At 33.4% G+C, this 27,917-nt stretch overlaps 1 protein-coding gene across 8 annotated transcripts in view; it reads left to right on the top strand.

The window, feature by feature from the left end:
* PRKACB (protein kinase cAMP-activated catalytic subunit beta) overlaps positions 1 to 27,917 on the top strand; it is a 142,214-nt gene that overhangs the window by 54,309 nt on the left and 59,988 nt on the right. For 2 of the 8 annotated variants that reach the window (XM_061411455.1, XM_061411452.1), the window contains exon 1: positions 19,356 to 19,468. The exons of 2 other annotated variants lie outside the window; for them this stretch is intronic. In XM_061411455.1, the coding sequence (XP_061267439.1) occupies positions 19,459 to 19,468 (10 nt within the window). In that variant the 5' untranslated portion in view covers positions 19,356 to 19,458. Of the gene's footprint in view, positions 1 to 19,352; positions 19,469 to 19,620; positions 20,054 to 27,917 lie in introns of those variants that run through there. 4 more of the 8 variants (XM_061411449.1, XM_061411450.1, XM_061411453.1 and 1 more) reach the window with 4 other exon arrangements.

The raw sequence follows: 27,917 nt of genomic DNA, 5'->3' as shown, positions 1-27,917 counted from the left end.
AAGATTTAAATTTCTAGTGTGTATTATAGTTTTGTTTCTATTTTTTGTTTTTATGTAAAAGTGAAATGCCTACATTTGAGAGATAATCAGTTTATTTTTTTAAATGTCATACATTTTAAGCCTTAAAATTCAAAAGGGGGTAAAAGAACCCTTGAATTTATAATTAAATTTTTATTATGTTTGCCATATTTTATTTTTAAATGCATGTGTAAAAGTTACTTTAGTTTAACGAGCAGGATTTATAATATGAAAGCATACTATGATTACTCTATGTATTCTATGTGAAATCTTACATTTATAACATTAAAAATATCAGAAGCTTTCTTATAGTGGAGGGTACTTGTTTATGCATGCATCACATTCTTTCCAGACATGGTAAAGTGTTTGGACTTACTGCTTGGCTGAAATGGTGATACGTAATGATTTTTTGTGACATGCAATTTTTAAAGGATACATTTCAATTATAAACAATACCAATGCTGCCATTTCACATCTCACCTTGGACCTTCCTCACAGTATTTTTGTCCCTCTGATTAAAGGAACAATAGAATTACTCTTGGTGCTTTTTAGTGTCTTTGATCACCAAATAGCACTAGGTTTTGCCCTTTCTGTTTATATACTCCATAGCAGTTAAGAAAACTCAGCTCAAAAAGCAACAACAGAACAAGAATGGCTTGCAGAATCGATACCTTTGTTTATATAGTAGCTTCATAGTTCCACGGAAGCTTATTTGAATTTTTTTTAATCACATCAGAATTTTTTTTACCTTTAAGTTATATTAAGGAGAAAGTAAAAAACATGTATTTGTACTTTTTTTCCTTCTAGAGATTTTGATGATTTATAATTAATCCTTACTATGTAGCAAGTTGGTAATGAGAAATTGCAAATATCTTCAAGGTAATGAACTGTTGAATATTGAAATAGGAGTACATTATTAAAATTTACCAAGCAACAAAAGTTTGCTGTTCATTCTACTAGCCCTGTTCTGTTAAATTGCAGTCTCCTAAGGCCTTTTGGAAATCATTTTTATGCATTTCAGGGATCTTTTAATTAAACATTCAATGAGGAATGAGGACAGCACTGGATTAGTACACTAGCCCCTATTTCTACAAATAGAGGGTATTTAGTAAATGTGTCACAAATAATGAATGTCATGGGCTTTTAATAATGAAAAGTTGTGTTTGAGCTGTACCCTCAACATTTAAAAAAAATGGGTGGGGCTTATAACACTTTCTGAGACACATATTAAAATCTAGCAATTGAAGGTAATATCAGGAACTATGATTTCTTTTGGAGAAACAAATAAAATGCTGTTAACATTTTTCTTTATTGTGATGTCACAAAATAATAGGATCATAGTGCACAGTGAGAAGGAAACAGCAACCCACTCCAGTATTCATGCCTGGAAAATCCCATGGACCAAGGAGCCTGGTGGGCTACAATCCATGGGGTCGCAAAGAGTCGGACATGACTAAGCGACTTCTGTGTGTGCACAGTGAAATGAAGTACAAACTTTGTAGCCATTCAAATAATAGATGTGATATAAGAAATACTTAAAGAGTGACTGTTCATTAATCAAGCATTCTTTCACTTTCTATTTCATATCCCAGAATATCATAGACAAAATAATTGTATATATGTAGTGATGAGTATGGTAGGCATGGAGTTCTGGTTTCCTATTATGAAATGTTTTAATGTAGAGGAGAAAATAAGGATACAACAGAAACAGAGGAATCCTTTTGTTTCAAAATTCCAAGGTTTATTTTTGGTGGAAACGCAAATTTTTACTCATTTATAGTGTGAGTTATGGAAGGCACTTTGACAGTATGCAGTTTTCATGCAAACTACATTCTTTATGCTATTTAGAACAGTTTACTTGCATGATTTGTTTGATAAGAAAAAAGAATGTAATATCTCCTGCTGATAAGCTCTCTGAGTATGCTTGTTTCAAAAGTTATATTTAGGAAATAAGATAAGCACAGAAACTACATTTAATTTTATTAAAAATTAGGTTTCTGAACTATTGAGTAAAGATTATAATGATCAATTTAGGCATATATGAAATGTAACAATTTTAATACAGGTTTCTTTATTCTTCAATGACATTAAATTTAAGAAGAAACAAAAAATAAAGGCCATATAGTGGTTTCCAGGTGCCTTAAATGTGTTTTATCTTTTACTACTAAAGTAACAGGAATTCCTGTTTGATAACATAAATATTTAACAGCTGATTCCATGAACATATAAGTACATGAAGTTCAAAACAAAAACATGAAGGAATTCTTTTTATTCTAACTCAGAATGAAAGGGAATATTGACATTCCACTGAGTTTTCTTTCTAGCAAATTTGTTAAGGTTAGCTTCTAAATCTTCCTTTGATCATAAATGGTGTGTTGAGTTATACAATGCTGAACTTGATGGAAGTTTTGCACATTTTAAATGTCGGACTTTATATATTTAATGTCTAATTGCAACACTTTAAGCACTGAATAGATGAATACCATCAAATACTTTACATATTCTTTCCTGTGAATTGATGGGTTATTTCTCTGGCAGATACAAATCCATATTAGTGAAGTTTAGATAAAAATACTGTATTGAACAAATGAGCAATTTTGTATATGGATTTTTTTTCAGATAGAATCAGAGCTAAGTTCAGTTCAGTTCAGTCGCTCAGTTGTGTCCAACTCTTTGCGACCCCATGAACCACAGCACGCCAGGCCTCCCTGTCCATCACCAACTCCCAGAGTTTACCAAAATTCATGTCCATAGAGTTGGTGATACCATCCAACCATCTCATCCTCTGTCATCCCCTTCTCCTCGTGCCCTCAATCTTTCCCAGCATCAGGGTCTTTTCAAATGAGTCAGCTCTTTGCATCAGGTGGCCAAAGTATTGGAGTTTCAGCTTCAACATCAGTCCTTCCAGTGAACATTCAGGACTGATCTTCTTTAGGAAGACTGGTTGGATCTCCTTGCAGTCCAAGGGACTCTCAAGAGTCTTCTCCAACACCACAGTTCAAAAGCATCAATTCTTCAGCGCTCAGCCTTCTTTATAGTCCAACTCTTACATCCATACATGACTGCTGGAAAAACCATAGCCTTGACTAGACAGACCTTTGTTGGCAAAGTAATGTCTCTGCTTTTTAATATTCTGTCTAGGTTGGTCATAACTTTCCTTCCAAGAAGTAAGTGTCTTTTAATTTCATGGCTGCAGTCACCTTTTCCTCCTCTGAGTCTCAAAATTCATTCTTCAGTATACTTGAAAGCTCCATCTTCTTCTTAATGCTAATTTCTTCTTCAGTGCTAAACTCCCACAGAAAGTTACTTATACATTTTTAAGCTACTATTTCATTGTTCCTTGACTACTATGTTGTCTGTATGTTTGCTCTTTCTGCTCTTGTTTTTGAGGGTAATAATTCAATCTTATTTTTCCCATAGCCTAGTTTTCAGGCTATAATATTGTAAATCCTCAAAAACTTAATTACTACCAAGAAGCAGTGGAATATTGCAGATGAAAAAAGTAGATGAAAAGATAATGTGGGAGGTCTTTTAGCTTAGAAGTTACAAAGATACAGATATAGTACACTAAAGCAGCTGTCTCCAACCTTTTAGGCACCAGGGAAGACAGTTTTTCCACAGACTGGGGGAAGGATGATTGAAGTGCATTACACTGACTGTGCACTTTATTTCTATTATTATTACATCAGCTCCACCTCAAATTATCATGCATTAGATCCTGGAGGTTGGAGACCCCTGCACTAAAGCATGGGAGTAAACTGCCTTAAAGACTGTATGAACTTTGGAAAGTTAAAACTGCCTAAACTGGTCTATTATAACTGCTTTAGCTCTTTGCAGATTCTATTCCATTATCAAGATACTGGGTATAATTCCCTGTGCTGTACATTAAATCCTTGTTGCTTCTGTACTTTATATATAGTAATTTGCATATGTTAATCTCATACCATTAATTTGTGCCCACCCTTTCCCTCTCTACTTTGGTAACCACAAGTTTATTTTCAATGTCTGTGAGTTGGTTTTCTATGTCTGTGAGTCTGTTTCTGTCTGTGAGTCATATTTGTCTTGCTCTAACTTACTTCACTAAGCATAATATTCTCTAGGGCCATCCACGCTACTGAAAATGGCAGTATTTCATTATTTTTAGTAGCTGAGTATTATGTATGTTTATATTTATATATATATTTTATATACACATGTACACCTACATATATATATACACACACACATATACACATTCACACACATATATACACACGTTCATATACCATACCTTCCAGTTGTCTATTGATGGACATTTGGGTTGCTTCCATGTCTTGGCTATTGTAAACAGTGCTGCTATGAAAGTTGGGGTGCATGTATCTTTTTGAATTATTATTTTCATTTTTAAAAATGTTTTTGGATATATATACCCTAGAGTGGAATTGCTGGATCATATGGTAGTTACTGTTCCCCCTAGTGGCTGCACCAGTTTACATGCCCATCAACAGTTTACGAGACTTTCCTTTTCTCCATATCTTCTCCAACATTTGTTATTTGTACGTTTTGGATTATAGCCATTCTGTGAGGCATGAGGTGATAGCTTTGTGTGGTTTTGATTTTTGCATTTCTCTTAATAATTAGCTATGCAGAACTAACACTTTTGGCCACTATGTGAACATGATAACGAGTAGTCAGACGGTGGAATCCCATTATAACAACAATGTAAGGTGTTTCTTCTACTTGGAATTTCCTTTTCCTACTACTGCCAATGATGGGGATATATCCTACTTTAAGCCTCTGCTCACATACTATCTCTGTAACAAAATCACTGAAGCATTCTGTTCCTCTGATGTTTATCCTTTTTAGAATTCATGATCTCTTCCTGTGTTCTATAACATCTATACTCACTTCTGTTATGCTTAATTATATAGTATTAAAATTATGTTACATTAGTCCTCAAGTTACCTCTCTCCCCTATTTGATTTTAAACTCCTAAAAGGCATAGAATTTGTCAGTTTGTTTTTGTATTGCCAGCGTATTTCTCAGTTAATGTTGAATTGTTAGACCAACATTAAATATCACTACAGTCTTACAGTAACAAGCTTTCTCTAAAAAATTGTTCTATTGTGATCTTCATAATCTACATGGTTATAGAAGGAAGACTGAGTATGTAATATTATATAGTGTCTTGCTCAAGTTTCATCCCAGTCTAGTAGCATTAGCATCACCCAGGAGCCTGTTAAAAATCAGGCCCAGATCTAGATCTAGTGAGTCAGAATCTGAACTTTAATAAGATTACCTAGCTGATTGATATGCACATTAAAGTTTGAGAAACACTTTATCTGATTACAAATATTATGCCTTCATTGGAGAAAATTTTCAAACTGTAGAAAAGAACAAAGTAAAAAATCACATGCAATCCTACCAAAAGATAACCTTGTTCTATGCATATCTGTTTTATGCATAGGTACACAAATTTCCACTGTAAATTGGAATCTCTTGATACATATGTCATAACATTTTGCCTTATCATAGAGATTGTTCTACAGTACAAATGGCTTTTTTGTATTCAGTCTTAAGGATGTACCACAATTTATACCATCACTAGCTATCTAGACTTTTAATTTTTTGCTGTTTTATAAAAAAACTGCTGTGATAAACATCTTTGTAGCTAAATCTTTGTGCATTTCATTATATTTATATTTTATAGAACAAATGTAGAGAATTGTTATAACCATTTTAAGACTTTTGTATTAAATTCTGTCCCAGATACACATGTACTGTATTCTTTCAGAATTTGTTTCAAATTGGTTGCATCCCAATACAAAATAAAAAGTTTGAAGTTTATTAAAAAAGTGCTAAATGCAAAGAAAGATTATTAAAAGCAGCAAAGGAAAAGCAACAAGTAACATACAAGGGAAAACCCATATGATTAACAGTGGATCTTTCAGCAGAAACTCTGCAGGCCAGAAGGGAATGGTAAGATATATTTAAAGTACTGAAAGAGAAAAATCTACCACCAAGATTACTATACCTGGCAAAGATCTCATTCAAAATTCATGGAGAAATCAAAAGCTTTACAGATAAGCAAAAGTTAAGAAAACTTAGCACCAGCAAACCAGCTTTGCAGTGTATACTAAAGGGACTTACATAGCCAGTAAACACAAGAGAAAGGAAAGAACTGCAAAAGCAAACCCAAAACAATCGAGAAAATGCCAATAGTAACATATATATCAATAATTATCTTAAATGTAAACAGATTAAATGCACCAACCAAAGATACAGACTGACTGAATGGATATAAAAACAAGACCCGTATATATATATATATATATATATATATATATACATGCTGCCTACTGGAGACGCACTTCAGAGCTAGAGACACATACAGACTGAAAGTAAAAGGATGGAAAAGATCTTACATGCAAATGGAAAGCAAAAGAAAGCTGGAGTGACAATCCTTATTTCAGACAAAATAGACTTTAAAATAAAGAATGTTATAAGAGACAAGGACAGTACATAATGATCAATCCAAGAAGAAGACATAACAATTGTAAATATTTATGCACCCAACATAGGAGCACCTCAATACATAAGGGAAACACTAACAGGCATAAGAGGGGAAATTGACAGTAACAAAATAATAGTAGTGGACTTTAACACCCCACTTACACCATTGGACAGATAATCAAAACAAAGAATCAATAAGGAAACAAACCTTAAATGAAACATTAGACCATATGGACCTAATGGATATCTTCAGGACTCTCCATCCAAATGCAGAAGAATACACTTTCTTCTGAAGTGCACATAGAACATTCTCCAGGAGAGACCACATCTTGGGCCACAAATCAAGCCTCAATAAATTTAAGAAAATTGAAATTGTATCATATATCTTCTCTGACCACAATGCTGTGAGAGTAGATATCAACTGCATGAAAAAAAAGAAAACTGCAATAAATAAAAACTCATGGATATTAAACAATACATTACTAAAAGTTACTGAAGAAATAAGAAATCAAAAGATTCCTAGAAACAAATGACAATGAAAACATGATGACCCAAAACTTAAGGGATTCAGCAAAAGCAGTTCTAAGAGGAAAGTTTATAGCAATACAGTAATTCATTAAGAAACAAGAAAAGCATTGAATAGACAACCTAACTCTACATCTAAAGCAGCTGGAAAAAGAAGAACAAATAAATCCCAAAGTCAACAGAAGGAAAGAAATCATAAAGATTAGAGCAGAAATAAATGGAAAAAAAAAAAAAAGAATACCTAAGACTAGCAGATAGCAAAGATTAATAAAACTAAAAGCTGTTTCCTTGAGAAGATAAACAAAATTGACAAACCACTAGTCAGACTCATCAAGAGAAAAAAAGGAGAAAGATCAAATCAACAAAATTAGAAATGAAAAAGGAGAGGTTACAACAGAAAACACAGAAATATAACAGACCATAAGAGAATATGAGACAACCTAGAGGACAATCTAGAGGAAACGGACAGATTCTTAAAATAGGTCAGCCTCCCAAGACCGAACTGGGAAGGAAATAGAAATTATGAACAACCCAGTTACAAACACTGAAATCGAAACAGTGATCAAAAATCTCCCAAAAAACAAAAGCCCAGGGCCAGATGGCTTCCCAGGGGAATTCTATCAAACATTTAGAGAAGAGTTAATGCCTATTTTTCTGAAACTTCCAAAAAATTGCAGAGGAAGGAACATGTCCAAACTCATTCTATGAGGCCACCATCATCCTGATACCAAACCAGACAAAGACAACACAAAAAAAGAAAACTACAGGCCAATATCACTGAGGAACATAGATGCAAAAATCCTCAACAAAATTCTAGCAAGCAGAATTCAGCGACACATTAAAAAGCTCATACACCATGATCAAGTCAGGTTTATTCCAAGGATGCAAGGATTCTTCAATATATACAAATCAATCAATGTGATACACCATATTAGCAAATTCAAAGATAAAAACCATATGATCATCTCAATAGATGCAGGAAAGGCCTTCAAGAGAATTCAGCATCCATTTATAATAAAAATGCTTCAAAAATGGGCATAGAAGGAACCTACCTCCACATAGTAAGGCTATATATGAAAAGCCCACAGCAAACATTATTCTCAGTGGTGAAAAACTGAAAGCATTCCCTCTGAGATCAGGAACAAGACAAGGGTGTCCAGGCTCACCACTATTATTCAACATAGTTTTGGAAGCCCTAGCTATGGCAATTAGAGAAGAAAAAGAAATAAAAGGAGTCCATATCAGAAAAGAAGAAGTAAAACTCTAACTGTTTGCAGATGGCATGATACTATAAATAGAAACCCAACAGAAACTATCAGAAAATTACTAGAGCTAATCAGTGAATTCAGCAAAGTTGCAGGATACAAGGTCAGTACACAGAAATCACTTGCATTCCTATATACTAACAATGAAAAATCAGAAAGAGAAATTAAGGAATCAATCCCATTCACCATTGCAACAAAAAGAATAAAATACCTAGGAATAAACCTACCTAAGGAGACAAAAGACCTGTATGCAGAAAAATTATAAGACACTGATGAAAGAAATCAAAGATGACATAAACAGATGGAGAGATATTCCATGTTCCTGTGTAGGAAGAATCAACAGTGTGAAAATGACTACACTACCAAATGCAGTCTACAGACTCAACGTGATCCCTATCAAATTACCAATGGCATTTTTCACAGAACTAGAACAAAAATTTCACAGTTCACATGGAAACACAAAAGATCCCAAATAGCCAAAGCAGTCTTGAGAAAGAAGAATGGAGCTGGAGGAATCAACTTTCCTGACTTCGGTCTATACTACAAAGCTATAGTCATCAAGACGGTATGGTACTGGCACAAAAACAGAAATATAGACCAATGGAACAAGATAGAGAACCCAGAGATAAACCCACACACTTATGGGTACCTTATTTTTGACAAAGGAGACAAGAATATGCAATGAGGCAAAGACAGCAGCTTCAATAAGTGGTGCTGGGAAAACTGGACAGCTATGTGCAAAAGAGTGAAATTAGAACACTACCTAACATCACACACAAAGATAAACTCAAAATGGATTAAAGATCTACATGTAAGACCAGAAACTATAAAATTCTTAGAGGAAAACATAGGTAGAACACTCGACATAAATCAAAGCAAGATCTTCTATGACCCACCTCCTACAGTAATGGAAATAAAAACAAAAATAAACAAGTGGGACCTAATTAAACTTAAAAGCTTTTGCAAAGCAAAGGAAACTACAAACAAGGTGAAAAGACAGCCCTCATTATGGGAGAAAATAATAGCAAGGGAAGCAACTGACAAAGAATTAATTTCCAAAATATACAGCAAGCTCATACAACTCAATACCAGAAAAGCAAACAATCCAATCAAACAGTGGGAAGGGGACCTGAAGAGAAATTTCTCCAAAGAAGACCTGCAGATGACTAACAAGCACATGAAAAGATGCTCAGCATCACTCATTATTATAGAAATACAAATTAAAACTACAATGAGATACCATCTCACACCAGTCAGAATGGCCATCATCAAAAAATCTACAAACAATAAATGCTGAAGAGGATGCTAAGAAAAGGGAACACTCTTGCGTTTCTGGTGGGAATGTAAACTGAAACAGCCACTATGGAAGATGGTATAGAGATTCCTTAAAAAGCTAGGAATAAAACCACCATATGACCCAGCAATCCCACTCCTAGGTTTATACCCTGAGGAAACCAAAATTGAAAAAGACACATGTACCCCAGTGTTCATTGCAGCGCTATTTACAACAGCTATAACAGGGAAGCAACCTAGATGTCCATTGACAGATGAACGGATAAAAAAGCTGTGGTACATACATACAATGAAGTACTGCTGCTGCTGCTAAGTCGCTTCAGTCGTGTCCGACTCTGTGCTACCCCATATACAGCAGCCCACCAGGCTCCCCAGTCCCTGGGATTCCCCAGGCAAGAACACTGGAGTGGGTTGCCATTTCCTTTTCCAATTCATGAAAGTGAAAAATGAAAGTGAAGTCGCTCAGTCGTGTCCGACTCTTCGAGACCCCATGGACTTCAGCCTACCAAGCTCCTCCGTCCATGGGGTTTTCCAGGCAAGAGTACTGGAGTGGGATGCCATTGCCTTCTCTGCAATGAAGTACTACTCAGCCATAAAAAGGAACACATTTGAGTCAGTTCTAACGAGGTGGATGAACCTAGAGCCTATTACACAGAGTGAAGTATACTAACATATATATGGAATCTAGAAAGATGGTACTGATGAACTTATTTCCAGGGCAACAGTGGAGAAACATAGAGAACAGACCATGGACATGAGGGTAGAGGAGGAGGGAGAACAGGAGATATGTGGAGAGAGTAACATGGAAACTTACAACACCATATGTAAAATAGATAGCCCGTGGGAATTTGCTGTATGACTTAGGGAGCTCAAACAGGGACTCTGTGACAGGCTGAAGGTTGGGATGAAGAGGGAGATGGGAGGGAGGTTCAGGAGGGAGGGGACATGAGTGTACCTATGGCTCATTATTGTTGATGTATGACAGAAAACCACAAAATTCTGTAAAACAATAATCTTTCAATTAAAAAAAAATTTTATGCTAAATGACTAAATAATTTTTTTCAGTATTCAGAGAAGACATGTTTAAATTCTATAGTATAATTTTCTGGTACACTGTGTGCTTTATTTTCTTTTTTATGTTAGTGTTTATCAGAAACTTTCCTCCTTTTCAAAATTGGTCAATTATTAGCAAATGGTCTGAGAGACATGTTTTAGTTGTTGAATAGAGCATTATCTTTAGTAATCAACATGATAATCTGCTTGGGTTGGAGATTCATTCGTATTATACAGTATATTTTCTAGTTCTGATTGTGCAAAATAGCAGCGATTCATACCACTCCACTCCCACATTTCCAGGGTAGAATATTGTCATATACATTATTACATGTATATAATTACATGTATAATATATAATTACATGTATAATACATTATTACATGTATATGACAATATTATTATGACAATAACAATACATTATTACATGTATACATGCAACATTTATTTACTGTCAGGCATCATTCTAAGCACATTGCGTATATTAGTTTATGTAATGCTTTAAAAAAACCCAATAAAATAGATTCTATTATTATTAACATCTTATAGATGAAGAGACTGAAATACATTGAGGTAAAGTAGTTTTCTCAAGGTAACATAACTAACAAGATAAAATCTGAACCCAGACAGTCTGAATCCAGGGCCCATATTCTTGATCACTGTTCTGTAAAATCTTTCTGTAAGTTTATAAGAAAAATGCAGCCATCATTACAATTCAGCTTTAGAACATTTTCATTACTGCCAACAGTTCTTCTGTGCTCTTTTGCAATCAATCGCACTTTCACCTCAGCCTCAGACAAACACTGATCATGGGCTTCCCTCATAACTCAGTTGGTAAAGAATCCGCCTGCAATGCGGGAGACCCCAGTTCAGTTCCTGGGAAGATGTGCTGGAGAAGGGATAGGCTACCCCCTCCAGTATTCTTGGGCTTTCCTTGTGGCTCAGCTGGCAAGGAATCTGCCTGCAATGCGAGAGACGTGGGTTTGATCCCTGGTTTGGAAGATCCCCTGGAGAAGGGAAAGGCTATCCACTCCAGTATTCTGGCCTGGAGAATTCCATGGACTGTATAGTCCATAGGGTCCCAAAGAGTCAGACACAACTGAGCGACTTTCACTTTCATGGACTTCCTTTTCTGACTGTTTTATAAAACTGGAATTAGACAGTATATGTAATCTGTTGTTTCTGGTTTCTTGAACTTATAATAATGCTTTTGAGGTTTGTCCATGTTATGGAATATATCAATAGTTGGTTCCTTTTTATTTATGATACTGTGTTGTGTGGATATAACATCTGTTTTTCTGTTTATCTGTTCGGCAACTGATGAACATGAACATTAGGTCTGTTTTCAGTTTGGGGTTTATTTGGATAGTGTTGCTGTATCTATCTGCATGCAAGACTGGGTGGACATGCTTTCTTTCTTGTGTTGATATCTAGAAGCATTACTGGGTTATATGGTAAATTTATGTTTCTCTTTTTAAGAAAATTCTGAATTATTTTTCTGAGAAGCTTAATATTTTATATTCCCATCAACAATGTTAGGAGGGTTACAGTTTCTTCACATTATTATTAAAAACACTTGGTATCATCAGTCATTTTTATTTTAGCCATTCTGTTGTGTGTGAATTAGCAGTTAATTATGGTTTCAGTTTGTATTTTTCCAAGGATTCATGATAATGAGCATTTTTTCATGTTCTTATAAATCACTGGTGTATCTACTTCGGAAAAATATATTTTCAAATCTGTTGCCCAATTGAGGGTGTTTTTCCTATTTCAACTCTTTAAAGTTCTTTATAAATTCTGAACACAAGTTCTTTGCCAAATAGATAACTTGCAATTATTTTCTCCTCATTGGTGGCATGTCTTAAGTTGTGGTGCACAGGCTTAGTTGCTCTGAGGCATGTGGGACACATTTCCCTGACCAGGGATCGAATCCACATTCCCTGCATTGCAAGGCAGATTCTTAACCACTGGCCCATCAGGGAAATCCCCTTGTCTTATCTTCTTAAAAGATATCCTTGAAGAGCAAAAGTTTGTAGTTTTAATCAAGTCCAGTTTATAATTTTTTCTCTTGATGGTACTGTTGGTACCAAATATTAAGAAATCTTTATCCAAAAAAAAAAAAAAGAAACTTGTATCTAACTCAAGGTAATAGAGAGATTTTTTCTATGCTTTCATTTGGAAATTCATTTTTTGAGTTGTTTTGTATATGGTGTGAGGTATGGAGTGGAGTTTGGGGTTTTGTTTTTATTTTTCTTTTTTTTACTCACATAGATATCCAATTTTTACTGCATTTGTTGAAAAGACTTTTTTCTCCATTAGTCATCTTGGTACCTTTTATCAAAAGTCAATTGACCATAAATGGAGGGATTCACTTTTGAATTTTCAATGTTTTCCAAGTGATCAATTTATATCTGTGCTATGCTAATATCACTGTCTTGGTTACTGTAACTTTAAACAATGTTTTGAAATCAAAAAGTGTAGGTCCTCAAGCTTTGTTTTTCCAAAATTTTTTGGCTGTTCTGGGTCCTTTACATTTGCATATAAATTTTAATGTCAGCCTGTCAGTTTCTAAAGACCTGCTGGGATTTTCATAGACATTTCATTCAATCTATGGATTAATTTGTGGAGAATCCTCTCTTAAAAATACTGAGTCTTACAACCTATGAAAATGAAATAACTCTCTGTTTATTTAGAAGTTCTTTAATTTCTGTGAAATGTTTTCTTTTTCATTTTTTTTTTAGTGAACAAGTCATGTTAAAGTGGATTCCTGAATAGTTTTTTTCTGTTAATACCATTGTGAATGGAGCTGTTCTTTTAATTTCATTTTTGGATTATTTGTTCCTAGTATATTAAAATACTATTGATTTTTATATATTATATCCTGTGATATTGATTACCTTATTTATTAGTTATTTATAGATTCTAAAGAATTTTATACATATAGAATCATCCACAAAAAAAGACAGTTTTCTTTCTTGTCTATTTGTATACCTTTATTATTTTTTTTCTTTAATATCTTTTTAAAATATCTTTTTCTTACCTTGTTGTACTGGCTAGAACCTTTAGTACAAAGTTGCATAGAAGTGGTGAGTTCAGACATCTTTGCTTTATTCCCATTCTTAGGAAAAACATTCCATCTTTCACATTTATCTTTCTTTATATATAATCTAAGCCATAGGGTTCCCCTCCCCACCTCACCTGCACACTCACCCTTTATCAGCTTGAGGAAATTCCCTTCTAGTCACAGTTTGTTGAGAGGTTTTATCACAGGTATTGGATTTTGTGGAATGATTCGGCTATATACATTGAGATGTTATGTAGTTTTGTCTTTTATTCTATTATTATTTTATTCTATTCCATTAATTAATTTTCAGTATTGAAACAACCTTGTCTTCCTGGGATAAATCCTATATGGCCCTGGTGTATAGTCTTGTTTATATACTGCTGAATTAGGTTTGCTAAGTTTATGATAAAGATTTTTGTACTGTAATGGATATTTATTTGTAATTTTCTTTTGATCTTTGTCTAGTTTTGGCATAAGGTCTCAGAATAAGTTGGAAAGAGTTAGATTCTCCTTTATATTCTAAAAAAGTTTGGGTCAGGTTGGTATGATAGCTCTGAATGTTTCATAGAATTCCCCATTAAAGCCATCTAGACCCAAGCTTTTCTTTGTGGGAAAACGTTTAATTACTGACAGTATTTTTATTTGTTTCTGGGTATTTTTATATTTTCTATTTCTTCTTGAGTTAATTTTGGTAATTTGTTTCTTTCTGTGAATTTGTTCAGTTTGTCTAAATTATATAGTTTGCATGAAGTTGTTTATAGTATCCTCTTATAATCCTTTTAATTTCTCTGGCATCAATGGTGGTGTCATCTTTTCATTCCTGACCTTGGTAATTAAGTATTTTGTCTTGTTTTGTTTTATCTTTATTTTGGTCAGTCTAGGTAAAAGTTTATCAGTAAGACTTTTGGTCTCTTCATTTTCTCTGTTGTTTTTATGTTCCATTTCATTGAATTTTACTGTGATCTTTTTGGTTTTGGTTTAATTTGCTCACTCTAAGTTTCTTAAAGTGGAAACTTAAATTGATTTGAGACCTTTCTTTTTGGGGGGGGTTTAAAGTTGTGAATTTCCTTTTAAGCTATGCTTTATCTATATCCTAAGCACGTTGATTTCTTGTAGGTTTTTTCCATTCAGTTCAAAATATTTTCTAATTCCAAACATATATATATATATATATATATACACACACACACACACACACACACACACCTATATATGTGTGTGTGTGTGTGTATGTGTGTGTGTATTTCTGATTTCCTTTCAGATTTCTTTGTTATTTAAATCCAGTGCTGGTATTTCCAAAATTACTCTCTGTTGTTGATTCCTAATTTAATTCTGCTATAATGAAAGATCATATTTTCCATTCCAATTATTTTGAGATTTGTTATATTGCTTAGCATATGATTAAATGGAGAATTTTCATGTCTACCTGAAAAGAATGTATTCTGCTGATGTTAGAAGCTGTGTTTTATAAATGTTATTTTAATTATATAATTCGTTTTCTATATTCCATTGATTCTGTTTTTTCCATGAATTATTGAGAGGAATATTTAAATTTTCAACTGTAATTGTGGAATTACTCAGTTCTCCTTTCGATTCTGTCATTTTTGTTTTAGCATTTTGGAGACTCTTGTTCAGTGCCTATACATTTTTAATTGTTAAATCTCCCAGAATTATTGGCCCTTTATTATGAAATTTCCTTTTTTTTTTTTTTTAAACTTTAGTAATATTTCTTGTCTTGAAGTCTATTTTGTCTGATACTGATACAGGTATTCCATCTGTCTTATGGTTACTCTTTATATGGTATATCTTTTTCTCTCCTACCTGCATCCTGTTTTTATATTAAAATCTAAAGCGTGACCATTGTAGACAGCATATATATCTTTTTTATACACTCTGATAATTTCTGCCTTTGATCTGTTTATTCCATTCACATTTAATGTAGTTATTGATATGGTTGGATTTACATCTTCCAATGTGCTGTTTGTTTTCTATATGTCTTAGGGCTTTTTGTATTATTTTTCCTCTCTTCCTTCTTTTGTGTTAAACGGATACTTGTAGGAGGCCGTTTTAATTCCTCTCTGATTTTTAAACTATATTTTTAAAAGACATTTTCTTAATAATTGATTTAGGGGTTAAATTATGCATTTTGTCTTATCAGAATCTACTTAATTGGCTTAATTCTAGGGAAATGTAGCTACTTTGATCCAATATAGCTCCATTTCTTCTCCAATATTGTATTAATGACTAATTCTAGTAAAATATTGACTTAATTCTGTGTGCTGTGCTTAGTCGCTCAGTCGTGTCCAATTCTTAGGACCCCATAGACTGTAGCCTGCCAGGCACCTCTGTCCATGGGATTCTCCAGGCAAGAATACTAGAATGGGTTACCATTTCCTTCTCCAAGTAAAATATAGCTACTTTGATGCAGTATAGCTCCATTTTGTGGAGCTATAGTATTGACTTATTCTAGTAAAATATAGTTACTTTGATCCAGTATAGCTCCATTTCTTCTCCAGCTTTGTGTTATTAATTTCACGTTGCATTTATATTTTTATGAACCTAGAAATGCAGTGTTACAATGATTGCTTCATACAATTGTAAGATCTTTAAAGAAATTAAGACAAGAAAGATAAATGTGTTTATATAGTTTTTTACTTACATATTTACCATTTCTAGTACTCTTTATTTCTTCCTGTCAATTTGAGTATTGTCCAGTGTCTTCTCCTTTCATCTGGGACAACTTCTGTTAACTATTTCTACTAATAACACATATCTTCAATTGTTGTTTATCTGGAAATATCTTTATTTCACCTTTGTTTTTGTAAGATAGTGTTACTGAATAAAGAATTGTAAAAAGGTTTTTTCTTTTAGCACCTTGAATATGTTATTCCACTGCCTTCCGGCCTCTCTCATTTTTGTGAACAAGTCAGCATTAATCATATTGCTTTCCCTTGTATATAATTAGTCATTTTATCTTGCTGCTTTGAAGATGTTTTCTTTGTCTTTTAACAACTTGAATATGAGGTGTCTCTGTATGAATTTCTTTGTGCTTACCATACTTGGCATTGTTTGAACTTCTTGAATTAAAGGTTAATGTTTTTCATCAGATTGGGACATTGACAACCATTATTTCTGCAAATATTTTTTCTTTGCCCTTTGTCTCTCTCCTTCTAAGCTTCTTATTACATGTATGCTGATACTGTTTATATCCTACAGGATTCTGAGGCTCTGTTCATTTTTTTTTTTTTTTTTCGTGTTTTTTGTTCTCTGTATTCTTCAGACTGGATGATCTCTATTGATTTATCTTCAAGTTCTGACTGAGTCTGAGTCTTTTGACCTCAACCTGCTCTTGGGCTTAAGGAGTGAGTTTTAAAGTCTGAGTTATTGTACTTTCCAAGCCTATAACTTTTATATTTTAAATAGTTTCTCTTTCTATATTGAAATTCTCTTTGTTGTGTCATTGCCATCATATTTTCCTTAAATTCTTTAAATATAATTTCCTTTTATTCTTTTGACATATTTATAATAGCTGTTTTGAAGTCTTGTCTGCTAAATCCTATATCTGGGCCCATTCGGAGACATTTTCTATCTTTTTTCCTTCATTATGGATTACATAATGTTTTTGTCAGAATTTTGACTTTTAAAAATAATATTTCAGAGCAACTCTGCACTCTGATTATTTTTTCTTACTTGAGGATTGTTTTTATTTATATTGTTTTGTTTTAACATCTTTCTTGGTTGTAATCTATGGACTGTTTCTGCCATATTGTCCAGCTGCTGATTTCTGTACTAAGGATTACACTGTGTCTGCATAGCTTAGTTATTATTCAGTGATTAATCAGAGGTTGTGCACAAACACCGTGATCCAGTCTATGCTGATGGGACTGTTTGTGTGTTGAAGAGCATATTCAATATTCAGGCAGTTTTCAAGTCTTCTGCAGTGAGTTTTAAAGCTTGGGTTACCCCAATGTTCATCGTAGCACAGTTTATAATAGCCAGGACATGGAAGCAACCTAGATGTCCATCAGCAGATGAACGGACAAGAAAGCTGTTGTACATATACACAATGGAGTATTACTCAGCCATTAAAAAGAATACATTTGAATCAGTTCTAATGAGGTGGATGAAACTGGAGCCTATTATACAGAGTGAAGTAAGCCAGAAAGAAAAACACCAATACAGTATACTAACGCATATATATGGAATTTAGAAAGATGGTAATGATAAACCTGTATGTGAGACAGCAAAAGATGTATAGAACAGTCTTTTGGACTATGTGGGAGAGGGAGAGGGTGGGATGATTTGGGAGAATGGCATTGAAACATGTATAATATCATATATGAAACGAATCGCCAGTCCAGGTTCGATGCATGATACTGGATGCTTGGGGCTGGTGCACTGGGATGACCCAGAGGGATAGTATGGGGAGGGAGTGGGGTTCGGGATGGGGAACACATGTATACCTGTGGCGGATTCATGTTGATGTATGCCAAAACCAATACAATATTGTAAAGTAATTAACCCCCAATTAAAATAAATAAATTTATATTAAAAAATAATAAATAAAAATAAAGCTTGGGTTATTGTACTTTCAAGTCTGTATCAGTTTAAACTTCCCTTTGGGCCCTCTTGGATCTCTCCTATGGAATAGTTTCCTTGCCAACCTGGGATATATGAAAAGCTTATCTGGGCCTTCTTTGCCTCTCTTGTTTACATTTTTTATATTCACTTTTTTGCTAGACCATCTGTCTACTCGTCACCCCTACTAAGGCCACAATTTCAGACTAGCAAAGCTGGATACTTTCCCTGTTCATTCCCTACAGTTGCTTTTTTTTTTTTTTTTTAATAGACAGTATCACTTATATGGGTTTTTTTGGCTGCTTCTCTAAATCATGTCAACCCTCTCTGGCAGTAAAGCTCCTGCTTGTCATGGAGCCACACCCTGCACTGACTGAGCTGTGGAGGAACAGGAGCAGCACTAAACAAGAACACCACAGACTCCCACTGTGCTCATGCAGAATTTAGCAGTTTTTCGTGAAGAAATGCTTCTCAGATTGTTGTTTGTGATTATTAGATGTCCAGGACCATGAAGTTATTGCTTTTGATAATTTTGTCCAACTTCATAATTATTTCTTAGAAGATTTGCTGACTTACCTATTCTGTCATCACTGGAAGTCCTGTTTCCCTGGCAACTTTTAAAATGGCATGTTCACTTAAAAAGAACCATTCTATAGAGCCTTTGTACCATTTTGGTACAAATTTTCAGTCTCTGGAAATCAAAACAGTTGTTAACCATACCATCCACCTTGCTGTACAATCTGTTATCTTAATCCTGTTTAAGGGATTTTATACTTCAACAATAATTTTTAGTAACTTTTTTGTGTATTCCCCTCTTTTGAAAACCATATAAGTGGCATCTGACTCTGATGCTGAATTTAATGGAAGTTTATAAATAAGTTGCTTTAAAATTTTCCTTTAATAGTGAAGATATATATATATATTATATTTTGTCTTTTCCATAATATAGAATGTTTAAATGGTTAACATTTGTGCTGCAGTATAGCTTTCTGGCTCATGAAAAATGAAAGCTATCAGCGATCTGGGCAATAAGATTCATCGCCAATAGTCACTAGCAACAGCACACAGCATTTTAATATCAGTGAGGTCCACAGCTAGCAGTGAGAGCTGGTGTAATTGAAAGACGTTTAGGTGCAATCATTCTGCTGTTTGTTCCTTGCCAGGTTCAACATGGGATTGTGTGAGTATTTGAAGAAAATAGCAATTTAAAAAAATCTTTGAAATGTAAAAGGGTGGATGAATGCTTAGATTTAAGAAATGTTGTAATTTTTAAATCATGTGGCTCTAAAATAAAAGGGATTTTATTTGTCTTGGTTGATTAAAGCTTTAGAAAAGCTACTCCTTGGTTACAAGTGAACCGATAATTCTGGTCTAATGTTGCCGTGGTAACAACTCATGCTGATATAATTGAGAACATCTTATACATCCTGGTTCGAACATTTTCTCCCTGCCATTTTGAGTTGTTCTAGCGGTATATGAAGGAGGCTAGAATAGCTTGAAAGAAATCAAATCTAGTTATACACATCTTTGGCATTAATCTGACGTTTACTAGTGATCTCTTGCACTGAACAGTTAAGCTTTGCTTCTAGAGGCTTTTCTTTTTAAAACAAAAGAAAGCTCTTTTCATTTTCTCTGTGCTGCATGCTCTAGTGTATGTGTTTACACCATCGGTTCTTCCACCTCTAGAGATTAGCGTAACTCCCTTTGCTGTTGGATTGTTGTTTTGAGCAATATGTTTTGGAAAGGTTGATTTTCATCATGAGTGGTAAGTATGCTCTCTGAGACTCTGTAACTTTGTATTTTTAAAAATATTTAACTGTAAGAGGGGAAAAAATGTTTTTCAGAGGGGTAATTGTAAAGCCAGAGCTCCAATGAGTTACATTTTCTCTTGATGCTTTTTCATTTAGGGCTTACAGTAATTTGCCTTTTAAATCCATTAAGAACTGTGAACAATTAATACCACTATTAATAGTCAATACCAGGAATCAGTTTCTAGTCTATCTTATGGTTTAATTTATTATATTCACTAATATGTTGTTATTAATTGTGTTATAAATTAGTGAGTAAAAGATCCACTATGGTAAAAGGAATTTTTTTTTAGTATCTAATCCTGAAAATAATTAAACTTCCCATTTATTGGCTTTGTCATTCTAATATTAATTTTTATCAATTTCTTTTTGGTTATATAAAAAATACTCAATCTTGAATAAGATGTTGCCAAAATTTTATTGATTTATTGGTTGCTTTTAACTGTAATTCATTGAGAAATAGGGATTTAATGATGAAATAAATATATGCCTTTTGGTTTTGGAGGCTTGGCTAAAATTTTTAGGATAATTTTTAGGGAAATAATTTGTTAGAATAAGTACTTTTGGGATGATTTCCTTTTTGTTTTATAACATTTATTTTTTTCTAAACATTTCTAAAAAATGTTTTTTGAGAAAATATACTACAGTATATACTGCAGTTTATCAGAGGGTAAAAGCTGTTCACTTTAAGCCAAACCTGCAGCTAAAAATAGATACCCTGTTGTTAGAGTGAGTAATATTTGCTTAGAGCATAATTCATTAGCATCTTTTTGCTTAGCTAAAAAAAGAGGATGTTTATTAGGTTAATCTTTGAATCAGATGCGTGTTTAGGAAAGGTATTTTATGGTTATTCATAACTGTCTATAATTTATACTTAAAAGATTTGGATTGGAATTCAGAACCTGAGAGAGATGGATTTTTGCTGTATAGTGGTAGAATTCAAAATAAGTGAACCTTTTCTTCCATAATTAGAGACCACCTTATTGTTGCAAATAAACATTTAGCTGTATAATATACACCTCTTCAGTGCTATTAGGTATTTACTTATAAAGTGATATTAGACATTAAAAGAACATTTTTACATGCAGCATATTAAGAATTAATTGTTATTATTATCCTGTTATTTTTCTGTTAGATGTAGATGTTTCTGTTCTAGTGTGTTAAATTTGGGCTAATATTACAAAAGCAACATGTTAACATTTCTTAGGACTTCTTAGATATCAATCAAAACTGAATATACCTGGTTATCATACTTAAAATAATGGATTTCTTTGAATCCAGGCAGTGTGTTTTTCTCTTTGACAGTGTTTTAGAAGTTTTACAATTGAATGTGTTGGTTTTAGCTGAAGAAAATTGTTACTGCTTCTCTATTGCTTGACTTTTCTTTCAAGAAAGCTATGGATTTTTCAGATAGTTTGATATACTTGATCATATTGGTCTGCCTTTATAGCCTTTTCTACCTCAGGAATTATAGTAGTGACAGCTAAACATTCTGACTTTTTCAGAATTGTCCAATTTCAATTAATTTTGTACATAAGTGGTTACATGCCTTAGCCATTTCAAAATATGGAAAATTTCAAGTGAAGCGTGGTTTTATTTGTAAAAATAAGCAAGTGCCAGACCCTATTACCTCAGTCTTTAGCAATATATATGTGTGATATTTATGTGTATGTAGTACTTTTCTAGTTAAAAAGCGATTTCTTTTCTCCTTCCTTGCCTATCAAATATCAGCTTTGGGCGGAGGAATAGTTTTCTCTGGGAATCTATCTTTGGCCCTCTTTTAATGCTGCGTTCCCTCTGAAAGCTCTCATCCATGCCAGCATCTTCAGTAGTTACCTGAATGTTCAGTGCAAAGTGCGTTTTCTCTTTCCATCCCACGGATCTGCTCCTTTTTCATTCATTCTGGTTTTTGTTAATGATCCCACTCCCCATGTAGGAACTTAAATAGAAACCTTGTAGTAACTCTGAACATGTTTCTTACTCCCCAGACCTGCACTCAGCCATTAATTTCTATTGGTTCTACATTAGAAATGTCTCAAAAATCACTCACATTTTTCTATTATCACTGACACTAAGAATGCCTTTAGATCAGGAACTCTATATATTTTCAATCTTATTGCAGTAACAACTTCACTAGTCTCAGCTCCAATTTTATATCTCTTCAGACCATTTTCCATACTGCCATTTTAAAATTGCAGATATGTCCATTTCTTAATCCAACATTTTCAGTTACTCCTTTTTGTCTCTCAGATAAAGGCTAAACTCCTTAGTGGGGCATACAAGATCAGTGACCTGCCTTTCTAACTTTATCTGCATCATTCTCATAAAATTCAGATCTAGTTATATTATGCTATGTATTATTCCTTGCTACCTTTCCATATTTATACCTTTTATCATAAAAATTCTGAAAACCAGCTATGCTTTTCAGTGCCTCCATTATTGATTCTCTAGAGTTAGATGATTCCTCTGTACTCTCAAAGCAAACTTATAAACTATAACAATTACTTGTATTATACTGAATTTATGTACTTGCATATCAATTTCCAATATCTATCCTTTGAACTTCTTAAGTCAGGGTCAGTTCAGTGTTCATCCATGTGTTTCCAGCTGTTACCTTGGTACCCCAAACATAGCAATGAATTTTTAAATTCATGTGCAGTAAATGAATGATTAAAACTTATCCATTTTTTACATACTTGAACACTTTTATTACATTATTTGTGAAGAATATCAGTCACGTGTTTTTATTTTTTTGGTTAATGTGCTTATTGGAACATAACTAGCATCATGATACCAAAATCTCAAATAAAAACTGTTTGCCCTGCTGTAGTTGAGGGCAAATCTCTGAAAAAAAAATGTTTTGCTATGCTTTGAATTATAGGAAAGTTACAGATTTGAGCAAAAGCATTTGATTAATTCCCCTTTTTAGATATATACTTTCTAGATTGAAAACTTAAGAACACAGTACTGGGGAAGCAGTATATCAGTGGTGTTAAAGAAGGGTACTTGCCTGGAAATAAACAGTATTAGATTGAAGATCAGACACCAAAGTGTAACAGTTTTATTTTGAGTGGCTTGCCTTCATGGAAAAGAAATAAAAGTAGTTTCACCCTTATTAACTTGGATGGATAAGGCTTTTAAAAAGAAAGACTGTGGGAGAGAAGAGAGAAAGATCCAATACTGCTGATTTCTTTCATTCTAAAACAGTTAATAGTGGGACAACTAGAAATTTGTTAGTCTACTCAAGTTGAGAAAAGTGACTTTTCTTCTTCCAGGTGTAACAGGGCTCTTACCTGATGTAGTGGGCATCACTACCAGTGAAGAACCATATAGTCCTGGCTCCTTTCCCATTTTTGAAAGTTACTGGATTATTTAAATGATAATATAAATATGTATATGTATCAACTAAAAGATCTGAAAAGTTGATTTTAACATACCCAAATAGGAGACGGGAGGATCCAACTTTTTGGGGTGGGAGCATTTGTAAAGTTTTGAAAAGCTTCTCATTGTTCATGAATGAATAAACAAGAAATGCAACAGTGTGTAGCCTATAAAAGAGATAATGCTCAAGGATAAGTTCATAGCCTTCAAGAGGAAGAGAATGACCTTATGTTTAGAAAATGTTTGTGGGGAGGATTTAAAATAAGAACTTATAATAGCATCTATGTGGAGTTCTTAAAAATTTCAAGTGAACATGGACTCTATAAATAAGATGTGAAAGATAGAAAGATGAAACAAGAGACTAGGATGAGAGGAGAGCTGGGTGAGAGGCAGGAATAGAAAAGGAACAATAATGATATGGTAGGAGAAGATTATAAGAAAATGAACCTGGTATTTGTAGAATATAAAACTGCATTAGAAGCAGTAAAGAGTAAAATAATCACTGCACAAAGATGAATTAATGATGTAAAGAACTAACTTGATAAAACTTACCAGAATGTAGGGAAAATGGATAGGATAAAAATTTCGAGGTGAAAAGTATGTTAGATAAAGTAGGAAACTCTACAAATCGGATGGATAGCATTCCCTCAGAACAGATAATGATGAATAGAACAAAAACAATAATAAAAATTAGGATTTAGGAAAACTTAGTTGAAGAAAATCTTAAATGTATAACTTGGAGCTCATTGTTGACAAAGTTTAACAAAAACACCAGCACCTAAATATATCCTGATGGAAGTTTTGAATTACATGGATAAAAATAAGGAATTCCACAAACATCCAGGTCTCTTTGCATCTTACAATGTAACACATAGTTTGTCTTATAAAGAAAAAAATTCATAATTGGAGACTGGATAATTTGAAAATTCTTCTAGACCAAAAATTGACAAAGATACAAGAGCACATAGAAGAAAGTACTAAATAAAATGTAACAAGCATCCCTTTCAATGAATACCTGAACTTACAGGAATATAATAGAAATCCCCAGTGTGCAAAAAGTCAAATGGTGAGTGAAAAATCAGAGCTGTAATGGAGAGCATACTTGAGTATCCTGAGGAAATTTTTATACCTTGGTCACCAAAGGGCTTTTGTTTTAAACAGCCTCACAGAGACAGAAGATGATTTCTTTGATCCATTCAAGTTGGGATATCTTAGATTCCTATGTAAAGCCAGGATCCACAAAGGATCATAACCTCAGTGAAAGCATAGACTAAAAAATAAAATGTCTCCTCTGACACAGGGTGAGAATACGGAAGCTTGCATTTCCTGGCTTTGGTTCCTGGGGAACTGGGAGGGCCGTGTGTGCATGTGTATGGAATTCTTCTCCTGAGAGTTTATAATCAACTGCTTGTCCTCCAGTAGATTTCATGTTTTAATCTGTATTAATTGTGTGGTTTAATAATTTTAAGTAAAATACCTTATAGTAACAGTGTCAGGCTGGTAACATCTATCAGATGCCAGGCAGAAGCTAATATGAAGCATATCCTCAAATCAAACCCTGTGATTTTCTCACAGATAAAGGCCAACTAAACTTTGAACTCACAATCCAAAATCAAAATAGATACACAACACACACACACACACACAATCTACAGCAAAAGATAGCCAGCAGTTACTACAGCATTAGATCCTACCAAGAATGTCAGAGAATAGAATTTTCATATTCAGACTACTGTTCAAAATTAATAATCACGTAAAAAAGAAATATGAGGAAAAAATTATATATGCCTCCCACAGAGCTTCAAAATACATAAAATTGACCCATTTAGAAAGAAAAATTATAACTGTGTAATATTTATAGATATATATAAAGAATTGTTACCCAGTAATTGGAGAGTACACAGAAATATTTAGAACACTTACAAAATTTGACTACATATATTTGAAATACTTTAAAGAATTGAGATATAGGCTTTGGTCTCTGGGCTTCCCTGTTGCTTCAGATGGTAAAGAATATGCCTGCAATGCAGGAGACCTCGGTGCAATCCCTGGGTCAGGAAGATCCCCTGGAGAAGGGAATACCAACCCACTGCAGCCATTTATTATTATTATTATTATTATTATTATTTTATTATTGCCTGGAGAATTCCATAGGCAGAGGAGCCTGGAGGACTACAGTTCATAGGGTTCTCAGTGGGTTGGACAATCCTAAGTGACTAACACTTTCACTTTTTCTTTCACTGTGGTCTCTGACTGCAAAGCAGTAAAGTTTAATCAATAATAAAAGACTAATTAAGTAAACACAAATATTGTATTTGGGGATTTAAAAAATTCCAGTAACACACAGGTCAAGAAATAACTAATAAACTTAAAATTCAGTATGTATTAGAACTTGTAGAGTACAGCTAAAGTGGATTTAGAGACAAATTTTTAAATGTGTATGTTAGGAAAAGGGAAAGATATTTATGATATAAGTGTGCAAGTAAAGTTAGGGAAAACACAGCATGGTTAATCAAAAGAAGAAAACTAATAGGGACATGAGCAAAAATCAGTGGAATAGAAAATAAAGATTCATCAGAGCCAAAGGTTAGTTCATGGAGAAGACTTTTTAAAAATTTGATTACAAACTATTTAAAATTTAATCATAGTTAAAATAAAAACTTAACAAAATTAGGACTGGACAGTTTTATAGTCAAGTTCACAAAGAACAAAAATTTTGATCTTGTGCAAAACTTCAAAGAATTAAAGAGGATATATTCTTAATTTCTTAAATCTGTGTATTCTAGTATAACTTTACAAGTAAAGTATGGGAAAGAAATCAATTAGAAACATGTTCTCTGAAGTTAGTAACAGGAACAGGATTCTCATTGTCTGTACAGTATTACACTGTGACTCATAACTTGAACAGTAAGACAAGAAAATGTTGGAGGAAACCAAAGTATCATTATTCATAGATATGTGATTATCTACATAGAAAATTCAAGAAACTCTACCAGTGTTATTTTAGAACTGATAAGAGAGTCTGCCATGTAATAAGACCACTATATAAACATCATTTGTGTGTTATACATCAGCAACAAACAAATGGTAATTAAAAAAAAAAAATCTCCTTTTTACAATAGCCACCAGAGCTCTAAAGACCCTAGGAATAAATCTAATAAAAGAATAATAAGACCTTTAAGAGAAAAATTATAAAATTCTAGTGAGATATTTATAATCTTTAACAAGCAGTTAAAATTTCATACCCACTAGATTATCAAAAATTAGAAAAAACAGTAATGCATTTTGTTGAGGTATGGATCATCAAGAATATGGTGGTAATATAAACTGGCACAACCATTTATTGAGCCATTTATTATTATCTAGTTTAGTTGAAAACGTACATACCGTATCAGCTAGGGATCCACTCCTAGCTCTATATTGTCCAGCAACAAGACAAAATATTTGAATTCAGAACCAAATGTAAAATCTTTAGCATATATTGTGGTAGGTATAATATCCTCTGAGAAAAAGCCTCAGTGAACAGTTATGCAAGTATAGTGCATTTCAAAGAGCATTTCAAAAATTTTCTGGGTCATTTGTTTTATGACTGTAAATTTAGTGATATTTATTATTATAAAATCCTATTGGGAACATCTTCAGTCAAACATGGTTTGGATGGTTAGAAAATCCACAGCATTCCTAGATAGAAAGTTGGGAGAGAAGGCATATGTGTGTGATTAGTAGTGAATTAGTACACTGTGTGGATTCCTAGTGTATCCGTCTGCCCATGATTGATAAATAGATACTAATCAAGTAAGTTAGTGTGTGTTTCTATAGTTTGATCATTTATATATGTCTCACCAAAAGTTTTAAATTTTTTTAGCCGTGTAGTGAAAGAGTGAGTCAATTATGATGTTCACTTGTAACCAAGACTTGATAAAGAATTAACTAATAAAAATCATAAGGAGAGGACAGAACAGTAAAAATTAGTATTGCAACACAAAGTAGAGCCTTTAATGCCTATTAAATTTCCAGCCACTCATCCATGTGTGACTTTGTGCAAGACTAATTAATATCTTAGAAAACAAAAGTAGGCATGGTCTCATCCACTGAACTGCACAAATACAGTTGTAGTAGTTAGAGTTGTTTTTTATATCCATGCTCATTTTAAGGTTACAGTGAATTTGCTTTGAATAAACATGTTTGAATATGTTGAAGCAACATGTCTCTTCAACAAAGTGAACACAGTTGCTTTTCAGATTAAAAGGATAGAAATATGGTGTTTCATTAATATATTTGCAGAGTAGAGTTTTAACTGGTTTTAAAAAATATGTATCCAAAGAATTAATTGTAATCATGGTATAAAACATTTTTGAATATGTGGTTTTCATTCTGTTCCTATTTGTGAATATCTAATGAACATACATGGATTGATAACTTCTTGTGTATATGTTATTT

This window comes from Bos javanicus, chromosome 3 (assembly GCF_032452875.1).
Source record: "Bos javanicus breed banteng chromosome 3, ARS-OSU_banteng_1.0, whole genome shotgun sequence".
Classification (NCBI taxonomy): domain Eukaryota; kingdom Metazoa; phylum Chordata; class Mammalia; order Artiodactyla; family Bovidae; genus Bos; species Bos javanicus.
Note: the sequence above shows the minus strand (reverse complement) of the source record. Positions and strands in the feature narration are given on the sequence as shown.